Source organism: Rhipicephalus microplus, chromosome 3 (assembly GCF_043290135.1).
Source record: "Rhipicephalus microplus isolate Deutch F79 chromosome 3, USDA_Rmic, whole genome shotgun sequence".
Taxonomy (NCBI): Eukaryota; Metazoa; Arthropoda; class Arachnida; order Ixodida; family Ixodidae; genus Rhipicephalus; species Rhipicephalus microplus.
Window position 1 is genome coordinate 213,037,950 of NC_134702.1, and position 18,002 is coordinate 213,055,951.

Here is an 18,002-nt window from a genome sequence, read left to right on the forward strand (position 1 = left end):
CTGTGCAAGAATGGGAGTGTCTGGCTGTGGTGTGGGCAGTGGACAAGTTCCGACCATACCTTGAGTTCATCGAGTTTGAGGTACACTGTGATCACTCCTCACTATCCTGGATGTTCACCACAGACCAGGCCTCACCACGTGTAAAGCGTTGGGTTTTGCGGCTGCAAGGTTTCAACTGCAGAATCAAGCACAGGCGGGGTCTTGCAAATGTGCCAGCCGACGCCTTGAGCAGAGCTCCCCTTCAGCACCAGGAAGTTCCAAACCCGAGTCTACATGAGACGCTGTTCCCTATGGCTGTTCCAGAGCCCAGCCCACAAATCAGCTTTGAGGCAGCTGCTGTAGCATCTGAAGTGGACTACACTACTGTCTTGAATGATGCAGGGCTCCTCGCCCAGAAACAAGAGCAGGACCCCATACTGTCAAAATTACGAACTGTGATGAAGGGAGGAAAGCTTCCGCCCACTGACAGTGATCAACCTTTGATAAAAGACCTGGCGGAGACGACCGAGATGGAAGAGAGTGGGTTGCTTGTACAGCACCGAGGGAACAGGAAAGTACCTTGGCTACCAAACCATCTCTGCAACTTGGTCCTGCGACTGTCCCATGACCACCCGATTAGCGGCCACTCCGGCTTTTTTAAGACCCTCAAACGCGTTTCTCGAAATTTCGTGTGGCTGGGTATGCGCTCGGACATATCCAAGTATGTGCGATGCTGCCAGGTTTGTCAGCGCACCAAAGCCCACCGGCAGAAGCCAGAAGGGCTGATGAGCAGTCGATGGGCCACTGCCCCTATGGAACAGCTCAGCGTGGACATAATTGGGCCCTTGCCTATGACACCTCGACGCCACAAGTACCTTCTCGTGGTGATTGACAAGTTCACCAAGTTCATTGAACTTTTTCCATTGCGGGCAGCAAACAGCAAAAGTGTGGTGGCCTGCATGATCCAGGTTTTTTGCAGACATGGCACACCTGTCTCCATTTCCAGTGATAATGGAAAGCCGTTTGTAAGCAGGTTGTGGAAGGGCCTCCTTGAGCATTGGGGCATACAAGACCGACACACTGTTCCGTACCGCCCTGCCGGGCAAATGGTGGAGCGCCACAACGGCATTATCAAGCAGTGCCTTAGGGCTCATTGTTCTAACCACAAATACTGGGACCAGCACATCCCTGAAATCGCCCTGGCCATGCGCACGGCTGAAAGCGTTGTCACGGGCTACACGCCTGCCTTCCTCTGTTATGGCCGGGAGCTGAGAACCCCATGGACACAGGATGAGGCCAAAGACGACGCGGAGCCTCCTGCGACAGCATACCGTGCATTTGCTACTGAGGTCTCCAAGTGTCTGCAGGAGGTGCTTGACTTCTCCAGGACACACCAAAACCACATGTGGCGCGCTCAGAAGACTCGCTACGACCAGCACAGGCGGCCACTGACAATACAGGAGGGTGATCTTGTTCTGCTCGAAAGCCACTCCCTCAGCGATGCCACCAAGGGCTTCTCCTCGAAGCTTGCACCCCGGCGTTCCGGTCCCTTTCGGGCAGTGAGACATGTGGGACAGAATGACTTTGTTCTAGTGGACCCCAAAACGGGTCGTCGCCACGGTGTGGGACACGCAGATCAGCTGACACTGTACCATGACGCTGCAGGCGATGTGTAGTGGTGGCTTCACATTTTGAGGAGGGGGGGAGACCTGTGAGGGTGGCCGAAAGAGGGCGTTACGTGACGGCGTCATCATCATCGGGACTTGGCCGAGAGAGGGCACTACGTGACGGCGTCATCATCATCATTGGGACTGGAGTGGTGGGGGTTGTGCGTGTGGGGAAGGGAGAGTTCGTGCTGGTTGGAAGGAGTGGCAGGACGTAGCGGTGTGTGGTGTGTGATTTAGGGTTAGTGCGTGACACAATTAAGGCCTAATTAGCTAATTAACTGTAACTTGGATATTGATGTGCAACCTATAGAACCAATTCGGTATGTTCACAGTGTGCAATAAAGTATAAATCATTGTTCTAGGCTATTTCGAAGCAAAGTTGTGGGATGTTGAATATGACATGAAAAATTTCCCCATCTACACTTGAAACAAAAGATCCATTTAGAGAATTTTCTCCAAAAATTATTACAATAAAACTTACTTTACGACACATCCCCTGCATTTATCTTCGAAACAAAAAAGAAATCGTAATGATAACCCAGATAGAACAAGAGATATTGCTCCGGCATAATGGGAAGCACATGAAAATTGTCGTTTTGAGAAATCGAGAAAAAACGTGGGCACACATTTTTATTGCAGAAGATGCAACAAGACAACCTCAAAACGCACCAGAAGCATAGTCTGAATGCATTCTGTGCTCATGCCTCCTCTTCACTAGCTTCCGGAGTTCCAATGAGGCTGTTCTTTTCTTGTTGGAGACAATGCTGCGACGGTGGTCTTTTTCTCTCGCTCTCCTGGCACCAGTACTTGTCGCATTCATGTCCATTTCACCTAAGATTGCCGTTGCAGAATTCAAACTGCCCGTGTTGAAGCGCAGCACTGCTTCTGCAACAGCTGCTTCCACAGTGAACAGGGACGCATGGTGCTCCTTGGGGGCCAAACTCCAGATTACCGAATGTATGCTCTCGTTGGAGTTCTGCGTTTTGCCGCGTTCGCACCTCTAAAGCAGGGCTCTTTCCGAAAGCCGGGTATAAACCGGTAGTAATGCCTCTGCCACGTCTTTCGGTAGATTGTAGGCATGCCTGGGGTCGGGCTCACCCTTTGCTTTTGCGGCATTGTGCCGACACCATGAAGTTTCACCAGCTGGGCACAGACTGTGGTCCGAGCATTCATCAGTGGAGGTGACGTGGCGGTATGTGGCCATCACAGCCTTTTGCATCTCGCCCACGTCACCTTCATGCGATTTCAGAGCCCGGCCATAATATGTGCTCAGCCTGGTGATCAGCTCACCTGTGAGCCTGCCTTTCCCACCAAGGCTTCTTTTCCCATCGCACTTTTGTTTCTGCACCAGGTTTCTCAATGCGGTGCCCATCCGTTTCTGTACATGATTAATACAGTCTTCCTTCTGCACGTCAATGTAACCATACACCTTGGCGTCTTGTATGGCGCAAAATGTCCTAGAGTCTCCATCAGACAGCATAGTTGTGTAGCGCAGGCCATGGCGTTCAAGCGACCTCTGAAATAGAATTAGAGCCGCCTCCACTTCCATTTGCCCCGCTTTGCTGTTCGTATTTTTTTGGCATTTGTGGTTAGCCTTCCATTCTTGATAGCCCTCACTACTAGGCTTTGGGCCCACCTCGCAGCCTAGGCAAAAGTTGGAAAGAACGACGTAGTCCAACACGTAGCCACTAAATAATTCGATAACTGTGCCCACGCCGATGTGGGAAGAATGGTCTCGCGTCTTCCACGTGCCGTTGTAGCTAACGGCAATATTGCCCCGGTGGCCGAAGCACAAGTCATCATAAATTGTTCTAACCTTTTCCGCACATTCGCTCATAGCGGACTCAGCCGCTCGCGTTGCAGCGGGTGCCAGCGTGTTCTTCAAATGCCGCTGAAACGTCTTGTGGTGCATACCGCGGTGTGAGATGCCCATTGTTGCGAAAATATCGTTCATTTTCGTTTGGCCGTTGCCGGTAGCCACCATCGCCCTCGAAGCGAGAAGATTTACTTCAAACGGATTGCACGTTTTCGTGCCGTTCGCGCGGAGCGAAGTCCATTCATTCGCGATCTCGCCGCACCTTTCACACTGCACTAGCACTTTCACGGCAAGTCCGTAGTCCCGATCCCCTCTGACGATCGTAGCCAGTCCGTGGCAGGCTTTGCAACACAAGGCACCCATTATCGCGTTTAGGATATCTAGATGCATAAGCAGATAAGGAGCAGCGTGGTCCGAGTCCTGTGCGGTTGCCTCGCTACAACTCACGGTGAAAAAGTCAATTTTCCGTGCAGTTGCTGGCGCTGATAAAAGCCGGTCGAGCGTCGCTTTCTCCCAGGCATGATTTTCGTCAACTTCGGCGTTTGTCACCACCTTGGCGTCGATTCGTAGTCGTCCGGAGTTCGCTTCACCGTCATCGTCGTCGGAGGCAACGCGCTCGGTCGCACCATCGCTGAACGGCCGCGGAGCGTCGACACATCGTTCGTCGGAGTCAACCAAGGGCTCTGATGACTTCGTAGACTTTCTCCCACGACCTTTGCGTTTCCTGCGACCAAATGCGTGCACGGTCCGATACTTTTTTGCGTTTCCAGGCATGGCGATACGATCAGAAGCTTCAGAGTGCTCTGCCGATTTCGAGGCGTCACAGCGGTAACCCTTTCAAAATGGCGTCGGGTCGCGTATGCAGGCGCAAGCCGCGAGCTTCCAGCCAACCGGAAAGCGCCATTTCAGTCACGTGCGCCAATTAGCCAATGGCAGTGAGCGCGGCTCTTCGTCTTTGAGGCCCCGTTTTTCGAGCCGGGGAAACGCTCAATGTTGCTTACTGAATAAAAAAAACAGCTGAAAACGCGTTCTTTCAAACAAGACCAAAATGGCGCCGATCGAGCGCGTAGTTCCCGCGTATCGTAGAGCTGAAACCTGTGCTATTCGCCCTCAATTTAAAGGGCAGGACGCCCGTTTTCGGTTTTTTAAAGTTGAATAACGATAAAAGTTGATGGTATTCGGCTATGAAATTTTGTAAATAGGTGCGCAATGATGTCGGGAACGCGAAAAGAAGATCCGCGAAGACTCGATTTTCTGGCTGATTTTCGGTCCCGAAGTGCCGCGTCCCCCCTTAAGAGAACTTACGCAAAAAGAATTCTCTGTAAGATGATAGCCAACTACCTGTTTCCACCTGGATGACAGGCCACAAAGCATGAAAACTAACCCATGGGTAGCTAGGCTATCATCAGGTAGAGAGCCATCTGCTAAAGGGAGCGTGGGCGCCCCCAGAACGGCACCGCACGAGTGGTCATACACAAGTCCTGAAGTTATTTGCATTTCGTCTATCATGAGTGCTGCATGCCGCTCTTCACGCTTCATGAGGCTGACCTGCAATAGCAAATAAAAGAAAAGTTGTTCCAAGGAGTTCCGCTGCGATTAAATTATGACTAACGCCAAAAGATATTTCAAAAAAACATTACATATGCCCAGGTAAACAAGTATTATGGAATGGGGTAGGTATTTGCGCGTTACAGTACATTCCACACGTGCAGCGTAGTTTTGGCTATGAGCATTGAATACCTTTATCTTTAGGGGGTCCAGAATATCGGTCAGGAGTCCTGGTCGAAACTTGACGTGTTGAATGTGCCTTTGAAGCGTTCTTTCTGCCGGAATCGGGTATCCATATTCTCTTAGGAAGTTATAGCCACGGGATCCACAAGTCAGGTGCAGCCTCAGGGAGTGAACAAGGGTGCTGGCTTCCCACCGCATTCCTTGGGTTGACAACCGCTCCATCGAACGCATTTGGTCTTCATTGAAAAGGCCCCTAATCCTCTTCTTCAAGCAGGACTTTTCGTTTTCGCTTTTGAGGTATCTTTCTTGCTGTGACCAATTTTCTCACGGTGTTCTCTTGAACGCGCTCCAGCTGCGCTATCCCATCCAACAGCGCCTGCTGAGATGCTAAAAAAAGACGAAAAGCCTGAGGCGACAAACCCATCGTATGCGTTACAGATCACCACAGAAAGTTTCTTACAGGCCTCCAGGTGCGAAGACACAGGAGGCACTCCGAGACTGGCGGTAGGCACAAGCTGGTGTGTTGCATGAGGGGAACCTGCACAAAGAATTATTGTTGCATACATTTCAAAGCCACACGTTAAAGATAGTGGTTACCATTAGAAACATCTTTGGTGATGAAGTGATTGCCGCTGTTACTGGTGGGCAAGTGAAGGGGCTCTTCGGCTGACAACAAAAAAAGACAAATCTTAGAACATCATCGTTCTCCTAAACATAGCTCCTCTTGACAGATGTTGAAAGCGAGGAAAAAGAACAAAATAGATAAAACGTACGTTCTGCAGTAGCCAAAGGACTACTTGAATCTGAAGCTGTGCTGTCACTGGCAATTGAAGTCACAGGAACAAGCGAACCTGTGGAATGCAAATCAGCAAAAAAAATCGACAAGCCCTAAACAAAGCTATCATTTCTCACCTGACAAAGCCACGTCCATGTGTGCCTGGCTATTGCTGGACTGCGGGCTTAGTGGGACTTCAGCTGTAAATAAAATATAACATAAAAACCCTGTGAACAAACAGAAGGTGCTTCAACATTAATCGCAAACAGCAAAAAAATAATCTTACGAGGAACCTCGGGCAGGCTTTCCACAGGCGCTATTACGCTTTCGTCGTCCAAACCCATCACTGCAAGTTGTGTCTGTTGCGTCGGCACCGACAGGCTGGCGGAGGAGGATCCCGCATATTTCTCCCCAACGAACGAAGTTGAGGAGTTGGACGCAGAACCAGGCGATAACGAGGCAACATGTTCTTGACCGCTGCTACTTTCACATGTCCCGAAGTTCACCTTGCCTGCGACAACAATGAAGTCATGCACTGAATGACACTCGCGTGCATTTATCTGCGCAAATAACTTCGGATAATATTGGCTACACTAATTCAAATGCCAAGATAACGCATATCGATTGTAAATTATCAGTAGAGGTTATTGTCATTCCTGAGATCGCTCACCTTGGTGCAAGTGTGTGCGAATTTCGCATCTTTTGGCGGGAGGTTTTCGTTGCTTCGGAGCCGGCCGGTGCGAAAACAAAGTTGGAACGGCGTTTGGTTTCAACTTCTTTTTTCCATACTTCTGCAGTATCAATGGTTCAAACTGATCTTCAGTAAAATGGAGCTGCAAAACAATAATACGATTATTTGAAACTGTCGTATCCCGAACACTTCTCAGGTATTGGTTTTGACCCATTCCGATTTGCAAAAAAGAAAAAAAAGAGCTGAATGATAGCCTCAATGTCCTCCTGTTGCGATTTAGAAGTTCATATTTGCACATGAGCTCTAACCGGTACCTCACAAATTACAATACAAATTTAAATACTGTAGTATTGAAAAATTACGTGTTGCTGGACATGACTAACATATTACAGTAAGCGGCTTTTTGTTTACCATAAAAAAACTACTTTACAGCATGTCTAAAACAAAATACAGCTGTGCAGCAATTTTTTAAGACACGTGGAAAAAATTCTACTGAAATAGCACGTCGTTACAGACCAATAGAGAGGGGAAAATAAATGTATATATTTTTAAGAAAGGTATCTTAAATCCGCATTAAAGTTGCAATCGATGCAGAGGCGCGCATTTTGCTGTACCTCACTTTGCGGTGTCCCGACCCGCTTCTCCGCAAAAAAGAAGCCTGGTTTCGCAAAAATTAGAAATAGCTGTGAATGTGAAAGAGCGAATTCACCACATTCTATGAACTTCTCGTGCCGGCGGGGAAATACCAAATATTATAGTTTACCTCACCCAAAGAAGTCGTTCTGGTAGGCGCAAAGTCTTTTCTTCCGATATTGTGCAGCCACTGCTTCTTGCGCTGGACATCTCTTTTTCCCCACGGAATGTTGAACAGCGAGAATCCTTTTTCGCTTCTGCTATTACATTGATAGACGCAGCAGAACGGCATTGCGATGATAAAAACAAGCGCGAAGAAGCACGTGCGCGCTGAACGTCGCTGTGGCGACAGGGCGGCAAATGGCGACCAGCGGTAAAAAAAAAAGAAAAAGGCAAACAAGTTTGGCCCCCGCTCGACGAGGGGCGGAGACGTCACGGTGACGTTTCGCTCCCCGCAGCCAATTAGGGCCCGCGGAAGCCCTGTCGTCTCCCCTCCTGAGAGAGTGTGCGAGGAGGGAAGTGGCGGGTAAGGGAAACGGCAGCAAAGATCCAAGAAAGTCGCTACTTTCCAAAATATAGGGGCTTTAACCGTAACGCAACGAATGCCTGGTTGCCTGTTGTATTCGCTTGTCACCTTTTCCCAGGCACTGTCCTTAGCGCGCTTGGTGAGCGCGTCAGTTCTCTTGTTTTCGATAACTGCCTTGTGCCGCGTCACCAGATTGACAAGCAGTTCACGCTCCTCACGCGTGAGCACGAACCGCGTTGCGGTGGTCTTCCCGCCGTCACGCGCGACGCGATGGTCATCGTTGAAAGACATTGCACCGTTCGTCACTACGGCACCACGACACGAGGGGCAACAAAACTTCATTCACGCGTGCAAACGAGTCTTCGCAAAACCGCCATCTAATCCTGGCGGCTTCGGCTCTGGCGTGGCCTGGCTAATATAATGCCTGCCTGATATCGAAACTAGCTTATAGTATTTGAAATCTCGCCTAATACTTCCATCGTATACACATTTAATGACAGTCGACAATATTTTAACCTATCCAAAGTGTTTCAACCTAAATTTTTGTTATTTATTGTGGTGTTTTATCACATACCCTCGCTACCAGATGCGTCTTGCGTAAGTCAAGTGAAGGAGCGTTTCTCGAGTCGGCCCTTGGCGAAGGAGCCCTCGAGTAGCGTTCATGAAACACATCGGCTCCTTGAGTGGAGGAGCACGCTCCGCCTTGACTTCGTCAAGTCGAAGGGAGCCCTTGAGTGAAGGAGCGTTTGTGAATACGGGCCTAAATCATACATTTGGATCTCGCTTCCTTTCTCAGGGTCGACATAGCCATCTACATCTAAATCATACATTTGGATCTGTTAAATTGACATGTTAAAGTAGCAACTTCGTCGAAAGGCACTCCATTAGTCCACATTGCAAATCAGGGCAACTATAAGAATATGCATGCAATGCCTGGCTGAAGCTTCAAAAAGTCAATAATTTGAAGGTATGCTACAGCAAAGAATGCCACATGATAAAGCATTTATTGTTTGCCTCCAAGAGCCATGCTATGGTTTCATACCATGTATACCGCAATCGCGCAACTATGCTGCTTGGTTAAAAGGCATTAAAGATCGCCCTATTACATGCACACTGTCAGTTACGCACACTTGCATACTATTGACATTTTAAACAGAAAAATTCTAATATGAAACTTTGCCACTGCCTAAACTACAAAAAATTGGCTAAAAACGTTTGAGCCTAATAAAATAGCGAAATCAAAAGTACAATTGCCCACTCTAAAGAACAAACATGAATACAATAATTACGCACTCCAAGAACGAACATCAAAAGAACAACACGGTCACTATAACATTACTTCAATAAATCAGCGACCTTTTGCTCATTATTCCTCCAGCTATTTCACGCTGCAAGTTACTTCAACAGAACTAAGCATAAAATGACAAAAACTGTTTTGCTAGCCTCTTTAAGACATACCTTCAAAAAGCATTACCAAAGAGCCTGTATCACTTTGCACGCCACAGTATACGCCAGAACAGTTATGTATGCCTGTACATTTCACGACTTATCGGCACAAAAAAAAAGTTCGAATAAAACTTACCAAGGTCTTGTCATGTATTCTCGTTAATGAAGAGGGAGCACCTGTGAGTTCCGCGTATGTACCGTTAGTAGTGGTAGGAGTAGTAGAAAACTTTATTATATACATAATCCAGACAGGATAGAACTCCAGTGCTCCAGGGAATATACTGGCTGAAGAGCGAAGTCTGTCCGGCAGAGTGGTGCCCCTATTCTAGGGCCCCACTGGCGCGAGCCATCCGTTTCGCTCTGTGGATCAGTTGCAGCTGATCCACCAGTGCCGGGCTAGGCAGCAGCGCTAGGCAGCAACACTTTCTTTCGCTGGCCATCTTCCAACACTACCAGGCAAACGCATCATGCCATGGCCGAAACATTCGATCACGCATAGGTTCGAAAGAGATAAACCACAGAGGCAAGCAGAGTGGCCGAACGGGTTCGAAAGAGATAAACCACAGAGGCAAGCAAAGTGGCCGAAAGGGTTCGAAAAAGATAAATCACACAGGCAAGCAGAGTGGCCGAACGGGTTCGAAAGAGATAAACCCCAGAGGCAACCAGAGTGGCTGAACGGGTTTGAAAAAGATAAACCATAGAGGCAAGCACAGTGGCCGAACGGGTTCGAAAGAGATAAACCACAGAGGCAAGCACAGTGGCAGAACGGGTTCGAAAAAGATAAACCATAGAGGCAAGCACAGTGGCTGAACAGGCCCCGCAGGGGCGCCTCTGCAAGTAGGCGTTTGGTGTGTAGCGACACCACGGACCCAAGCTAACGGGGGAGTTTCTACTCCCTCCCACGCCTAGCCGTGCGTGGCTTTGCCGTGTCCGGGGAAAAGGGGATCCTGGGGGTTGAGCCAATGCTGGGTGATTGGACCTTTAAGGCCCCCCGGCAGAGGCAACACACCCCTTTGGCCCCGGCTTCACGTAGACGGCACCCCTGGGCTGACCCACCCAGGGGAAATCGGCAGTCGCAGTTTCCTATTTCTCTCTCCCTACATCTTCGTCTTTATCTCTTACTGTTTATCTGTCCTGTCTTCTACTCTCTTCCGTTTACTTCCAAACTTCCTGGCGGCTAGGGTTAACCCTGTGCAAATAGCCTACCTTGGTCTAGGCGCATTGGGTTATAGTGGCGTTGTACGGCTGGCGTCTGCAGGTTTCAGCATCCGCAAACTTGTAGTGTCCCCTCGTTGGGCTCCGTGGTGGGTGGCCGCCAACGCTGCTGAACAAAAATAAGACAGGCATGCACAGAGCATTCCCGTTACTGTCTGATCGTACCAGCTTAAAGTGGGTACGCACCGATGATATAAACTTTTTTAACCAGCCCAAAGAAACATGTCCTCACTATCATGTTATCCACTGTGAAAAAACTGAAAGGCAAGCCAGAACTGTCTCTCCTTTCCTGGTTTCTAGATGTCTTACCGAAACTCTTGGCACAGGATACAAGGTAACCAAAATGGCTAGTGGAGACCTTCTCCTCGAAATCCGTGACAAAGAACAATTTGAAAAGCTAGACCGTCTTTCAGATTTCGGTGGCATACCAATAACCATAACACCACATAGATCAATGAACACAACTCGCGGAGTGGTATCTGACATGGACTTACTTGACTTGACTGAGACTGAACTTTTGGAGGGGTGGAAGAGCCAAAATGTCACTAATGTACAGAGAATCATCATTAGAAGAGATAATAAGGAAACACCGACGAAACACTTAATACTCACATTTGCATCCAGTAAACTACCGGAATCTATTCAAACAGGGTACACAAAGACATCTATCAGGCCGTACATACCGAGCCCTCGTCGTTGCTTCTAATGCCAGAGGTATGGGCATTAGGTCTTGCAATTTGTCTATATGTGAGCGGCAGGTTCAGTTAAGTTTAAAAAAGGTCTCCAAATGGGCAGAGGAAAACGGATTCCAACTGAACCCACAAAAAAGCATGTGTGTCTTGTTCTCCCGAAAGAGAGGCATGCACTCAGAACCGGACATTGAACTGAACGGTCTACGTTTGTCTGTTAATGCAGAGCATAAATTGTTAGGATTAATCTTGGACAACAAGTTGACCTTCGTACTGCACATCAAGTATTTAAAAACAAAATGTTTAAAAGCCAAGAATGTTTTAAAAGTGTTGTCACCTACTACCTGGGGTAGTGACAGGCAATGTCTCATGAACCTGTATAGAAGCCTCGTTTGCACCCGCTTAGATTATGGGGCCATTGTTTATCAGTCTGCGACTCAAAGTGCTTTGAAGATGCTGGACCCCGTGCACCATTTGGGCATCCGCCTTTCTACGGGTGCTTTTCACACCAGCCCCGTAGAAAGCCTTTATGTTGAGTCAAATGAGTGGTCGCTCCATCTGCAGAGAACCTACATGTCCTTTGTTTATTTCCTTAAGGTAAAAGCAGACAAGAAGCACCCCGCATACTCTACTATTAATGATTTGTCGAGCTCCATTCTGTTTCAAGACAGGCCTTCGATGAGGCAGCCCTTTTCAGTTCGCCTGAAGGGTCTGGCTGAGGAAATTGGAGTGTCACTCGAACACAGTTTAATGGCTCCTGTAGCATACCCGCCACCGTGGCAGTGGCAGACTATTGACTGCGATGTGTCTTTTCTAGAAGTTACAAAACATGCGCCTATTGCCCATATTCCAACATACTTCCTGGAACTTCAACACAAATACACACAGTTCTTTATAGATGCCTCCAAGTCTAACTCCTCTGTGTCCTATGCTGCTGTTGGCCCATCTTTTTTGGATGCTGGCCCTCTACATCCAAGCACAAGTATCTTCACCACGGAAGCTTGTGCGATACTTGTGGCGGCTAAACACATCAAGCAATTACAAATACAAAAAGCATTAATTTATACAGACTCTCTCAGGGTGGTAATGGCTCTGCGCAGTCTTAAAAAAAAAAAACTCTGTCCTCGTCTCACTCTACTCCATTTTATGCACTCTACACACTCAACCAACATGTTGTAGTGTGCTGGGTGCCAGGGCACCGTGAGATTCAAGGCAACGTGATGGCGGATCAGCCTTCTGCATCCATCCACGAAATCAGTGCCACTACACCCATATCGATCCCGCCCCTTGATCTTAAGCCGTCTCTCAAACGAAAGCTCAGGGACTACTGGCAGAGCAAGTGGGATAGACACACACAAAACAAGCTACACGTTATCAAGCCACACCTTGGCCATTGGCCACCAGTATCAAAATCACGTCTAACAGAGGTAACACTAACAAGACTCAGGATAGGACACACATACACGACACACACACATCTTTTGTCCGGTGGCGATCCACCATTGTGTGACAAATGTGGTGAGGCATTAACAGTTCTTCACGTTTTAATCCAATGTAAACGATTAGACACTAAAAAGACAACACTTTCCATTACCCTACCGACAACATATACCATTACACCCCGCAATGTTTGTCGGTAGGGACCCACTTTTCACCCATAAATCATTGCTAGCTTTTTTGAAAGATGTCGGTTTTTACCATGTAATATACCCAGGCATTGCATAGCGTGACCTCTCAAGAGAGGTTGCTGCTGCAGTGACTACATTTAAAAGCACTTGCCTCGCAGCCCTTGGACACAAGGGTGCTGATGAGGAACTTGTGCTAGTGCCAAATATTTTTACATGCTTTTTATTATCAAACCATTGTTACCCTATTTACTATGCATATCATGCCACTGTCATGATCTTAATACTTATGTTTTTACCGGCATTATCGCAAGGAATTTTAAGGCCCCTATACAGCCACGCAACATATCATTGTCCGCATCTCTACTCATCGAAATGGTGCTCTTTGGCCATCAATTGTCCCTTGCGCCACAAAGCGCCACACATCATCATCACAGCGTCGATCGGCGTTGCGCCCGCAGCCTACTATCTCGCCGGACAGGCGTCCGGCGGCGGCGTCGCCTTCTTTAGTATTGAGGGTGGGTCTACGGATGGGGAACAAGGCGTGCGGCTGGCAGGCTCAGCTGCACCGAGTGGCAAAGGTGAGCATCATGCTCCCATTCTCAGTCGACCGCATACCATGGCTACGGAAAGCTTTTTCCGTTATGCGTCACTTATTTTGCGGGGTCTGGCTAGCAGTAAGAAACAGAATCAACTGTATCGACTAGTTGTAGAGCGAGATCTCGATGTAATAGCTTTACAGGAAACCAAAGTTCAAGGTGAACAAGAAACTGGGAGCATAGCACAGCCTTTTAGTTCACGGTTCAGTGTTTGTATAAGTCATGCCATTGGTTCCTCAGCCGGCTGTGCCTCATTTGTCCGCCAGATACAGGGGCTGGTCATTGAATCTGTTACATCTAGTTTATCGTGGAGGTTATTAGTATGTGATTTAAGGCACTTTTCCAACTATTCCAAGCTGAGGCTTGGAAGAGTTTTACCTTCACTCGTTGTAGCCACATGGTGCACTTTGTGGTTATCTAAAAGAAATAGTTCGTGCACGTAATTTTTTATTGGCACGGTTTTCCAGCGAATATCTAGCGGGAGTGAAACGAAAAATATTGTATGGAGACCTCGACATTGTTTTACCGGTACTACTTTATAGGAGCTTGTATCTTGCTTGATGTTGCCAAAATGTACTGGCCCGAGTAAAACAACGGCTGTCCCATGTAGTTGAAAATCATTCTTCTTTAAGTTTCATAAAGGTACTTAAGAACTTAAAACGTGGATGCAAGAAAGGGCACTGTTTGTACCTTGGAGAACGTGCTATTTTCTCAGTCGTAAACCTGAAACCATTGAACATGTCTTTCTGGGTTGTTGGGAAGAGATGTATTTCTGGGACATTCTGTAGAGAGTTAACAAAAAATATTTACCGATTGATGCCTACGGGATCAGGTTTTTACCTGTCAATGAAGAAGACGATGGAGGCCCTTATGATACTGCTATGTTGCTCGGCCTTCACAGTATATGAAAAAAAAGTACATGGCGGTCCGCCAAGCCGGCATCAACACACTGCCTATTTGTGAATATTGCTGCCAAAAGATCCCGAAGGTCATTAAAGGACGAAAGATCTGATTCCAGGGTGGCTCGAACATCTTGAGCCACTGATTCGTATAAAGGAATTCTAGTCACTGTGTAACCATTCCGTTTGTTACCATAGTATGTACTGTTTATGCAGTGCATTATTATTGTATGGTGTGCAAAAGTAAGTAATAAAGAAAAAAATGATCTGGCGCAGCCTAGGGGTTAGTGTACTCGGTTCAAAATCGAGAGGTTATGAGTTTAAATTTCACCAGGAGGCATTTTATTTTTTCACTTTTAATTTTTTTATTTTTATTGTAATTGTGCGCAAGTTTACTCACATATTTATTTATGGTGAATGGGCACCCCTCCCTCCGTTTTTTAACCGTGTGAAGCCATTTTGTGCAGAGTACTGCAACGCTGCAGCTCCAGCGTCCCGGTATAAGCGCTGAGAAGCGCTCGTACCAGTGCCATACTGGGCCCATAATCAGGCATGGCGCTGGACGCTGGTACCCAGTGGCACTGGTATTTGCATCAGGGCTAAACGGCATGAAACTATATCCCAAACGGCCGATACCATCAGCAGCGTCCACCCATATTGCTCAAGTTTCAGCGTCCATACTTGTGTGATCGTCAATTGAAAACCAGTTATTGTGCATATCTGAGGCACCATGACAACCCGTCAATATTTTCTATGTGTGGCTTTAAACTAGAGAAGGCATACATAAGTAATTCTAAGGACCGTATAGTTTATCATGCTGCACTGACAATGCAATGCGATGCTCAAAAAGGCCACTGTTTCCAACCCTTTGCTAAGACGACACAGTGGTGGCACCTTTCCGTTGCTTGGCATTCTACACCTTATTGCCTCTGAGACAGGCGACCGCACGCCTTTCTTCGTTTTCGAAGTGCCAGATGTAGAACTCGTGTCTAACGTGCCTCGATGCGCTCTTTCGCCTTCGCTGCACGGATTGAGACTAATGCAGCACCTCCAAAATGCAGTTCATTTTTTTACTCGCATACAACAGGAAATAAACGTTTTGTTAACTTTCTCCGGACGCATCCTCTTTCGACAAAATTTGCAGTGAAACATGCAGATACGGGGCCCATTTCTTTTCAAATGCGAAGCATTTCTTGGCGAGCTCCGGCGACATTGAGCCTATCTATCTTTCTATCTATCTATCTATCTATCTATCTATCTATCTATCTATCTATCTATCTATCTATCTATCTATCTATCTATCTATCTATGTTGTCACCTACGACGTTTAGCTCTCCTGGCTGTTTCGTTTATCGAAACATCAGTTATGCTCGAGGAATCATACATATATGAGGTGAACACAAAGCATGCTTCTGTTTCAGTTCTGAGCGAACCTATGCCACGAATACCCATTTTCGAAAGAATGCAGATTGTTACCTCGTCTGCGGCAAGTGTACCGCAGCAACCAATTGCTGATATGACTGGAAGCCACCGATCAGCAGTAAACAGGATTGTAAAAACTGAAGGTCGCTTGATGAATCTGCCCCGAAGTCGCCGGCCTAAAGTGACGACCGACTCCGACGACGATATAATAGTGGAAACAGCGAGACAAAACCCGAAGATGACCGCAAAAAGAAATGAGAAACGACCTAGGGCACGTAGCCAGCACCAAAAATAGTATGAGAGCGCTTTCACGCAGGGGACCTTCGTAGCCGCGTTGCGGCGATGAACCCTTTTGTCTCGAAAGAAAATACGCTCAAAAGACTGCTGGTTGCAGAGGAGCATCGATTCTGGGCGGTGCAAGAGTGGAAGAACGTCATTTTTTCGGACTGGAGCACTTTCACTTCCAAGTGGGATCAGCAGCAATGAACGTGGAGAACGCAAAGCACGAGGTAAGTTAAAGTGTTCACTGTGCGCGAGTTACAGATGTTCTCTAAAAGATTAGTCAACTCTTTACCTGTCTTTGCATTGTCGTATCGCAAGATAGATGGCCTGATGTTTGCAGTGGCTATAGGTATACAGTTGATAAAAAACCAACCACTTGTTATATGGTTCGTCCACTCCGTTAGGCGCAATACCGCTTCCTAAAACGTTCCACGTGTGCCTTGTTCCGTTTTACGCAAGCCACTCGTATAAATGGCTACTAAATATCAGTGCATTCTACCAACAGTCAAGAGCAAGGCTCGTTATCGTCTGAGTTATCAATAGCTGAGGAAATTGAAAATCATTTAATTTTTGTGTTTTTCCCGGTTCTTTTCTCCAGGTTCAATGCACACTATCTGCATCGTGTCGCAAGCAGCGGCCACTACAGCGTCAATGTATGGGGTCCAGTTCCAAAAACTGTTTGGACCCATCGGTAAGCCTGGATAGTCGCTGGATAGACGCCGCAGCCTACAGAGATCTGGATACCCTGCTGCTACCATACGCTTTGAACGGCCCGTTTAAGAATGGCCTGTTTTTATATCAGCACGATCGGAGCCCCGTTTACTCCGCAGTATCAATCAAGCGCCTTCTGGAGGAGGAAGTGGGATGGAATGGGAACGGCCCCCGCAAGGTGTGGATAGGAACATCATTAAAAATCTCGAGAGAGAGACCCAGCGTGTGCCACGCATCGAACAGAGCATGCCGTTCTGTGCATGACGCTGAACCCAGCAGGCGCGAGTTTGAATTCAAGAGTCCGTGGTGTCTGCTCATCGTTGCCTTTGCAAATCTGCCGCCCTTCGAAAGGGTTCCTGATTCATTGTATCGCGAATTTAAAGCTGCGAGACTATAGTACACCGTGACTGTGATATGGCCAGGTTTCGGCACTTAGTGTCTGCTAGCCAGTGTTCAAGCGTGGCGGACGGATTTGGCGTGGAAGTTGCGTGTTGGCACTGCAGTCAGTGTCACCGCAATTCGTGCACGATATCAGTCGCTATTTCGTGTATCCGCAACACGAAGAAGTGCTGATCTGGCCGCTGTGCTCATTTACCTTCAAGGGCATGAATACCGGCTGCCTGACGTTTAGGCTACGGTGCGTGGCACCGTTGCGTGCCACCATACTATTGTAGCATCGTGCGCCATTATGCTCAATTCATGTGATCTCGAACAACTCAAGCGACAGCAGCGAACCAGTTCATTGTTCGGAATTTATTTGATCAATCTAGTATCCCCTTTTAAGCTAGCAAGGCATCATTAGAGGAAATGGATCTAAGTCTTGAAGCGGAGCTCGAGCAGGCTTTTAGAAGGTGAGCTTCATCTTGAAGAGATGGGAGAGACAATGAACCACCGTCTTCAAGATCAGGTATGCATCACTGGCCTTTCAAAAGTGAACTTATGTTGGGGCAAATATGCTCAAAGAGCTCATACTTTTACTTTTGTGTGATTTCATGGGACTGTGGCATGATATGCACTGACAGTTTCAGGTGACTGTGTCCCTGCCACAGTGCTATCAGTGCAAGCACTGGCACATTCAGTGTTAGTTGCAAATCTAAACCTCTCTGCGAGACGATGGTCCTTCAAACAGGCATTGTGGCACAAGTGTTGTGTTTAGCAAAATTATGTGCGTGAGATTAGTGTTGACTCATCCAACTCGTGCACATTGCAAGGTTGCTGTATTCATGGGTTAGCATAGAGAAAGAAACAAGCATACTCTGTACTCAAGAACTTGCTCTTGAGCGAGTTTGTGCCGGA

At 47.5% G+C, this 18,002-nt stretch overlaps 1 protein-coding gene across 1 annotated transcript; it reads right to left on the reverse strand.

The window, feature by feature from the left end:
* Positions 1-5,446: 5,446 nt before the first annotated feature.
* Positions 5,447-6,899, reverse strand: LOC142803129 (uncharacterized). The gene is made up of 7 exons (XM_075888232.1): positions 6,639-6,899; positions 6,255-6,479; positions 6,106-6,168; positions 5,967-6,044; positions 5,791-5,859; positions 5,654-5,731; positions 5,447-5,580 (listed from the first exon to the last, which is right to left on the reverse strand). Exons 1-7 carry the CDS (start codon positions 6,871-6,873, stop codon positions 5,447-5,449), a joined length of 882 nt encoding a protein of 293 aa, XP_075744347.1. The 5' UTR covers positions 6,874-6,899.
* Positions 6,900-18,002: the final 11,103 nt, after the last annotated feature.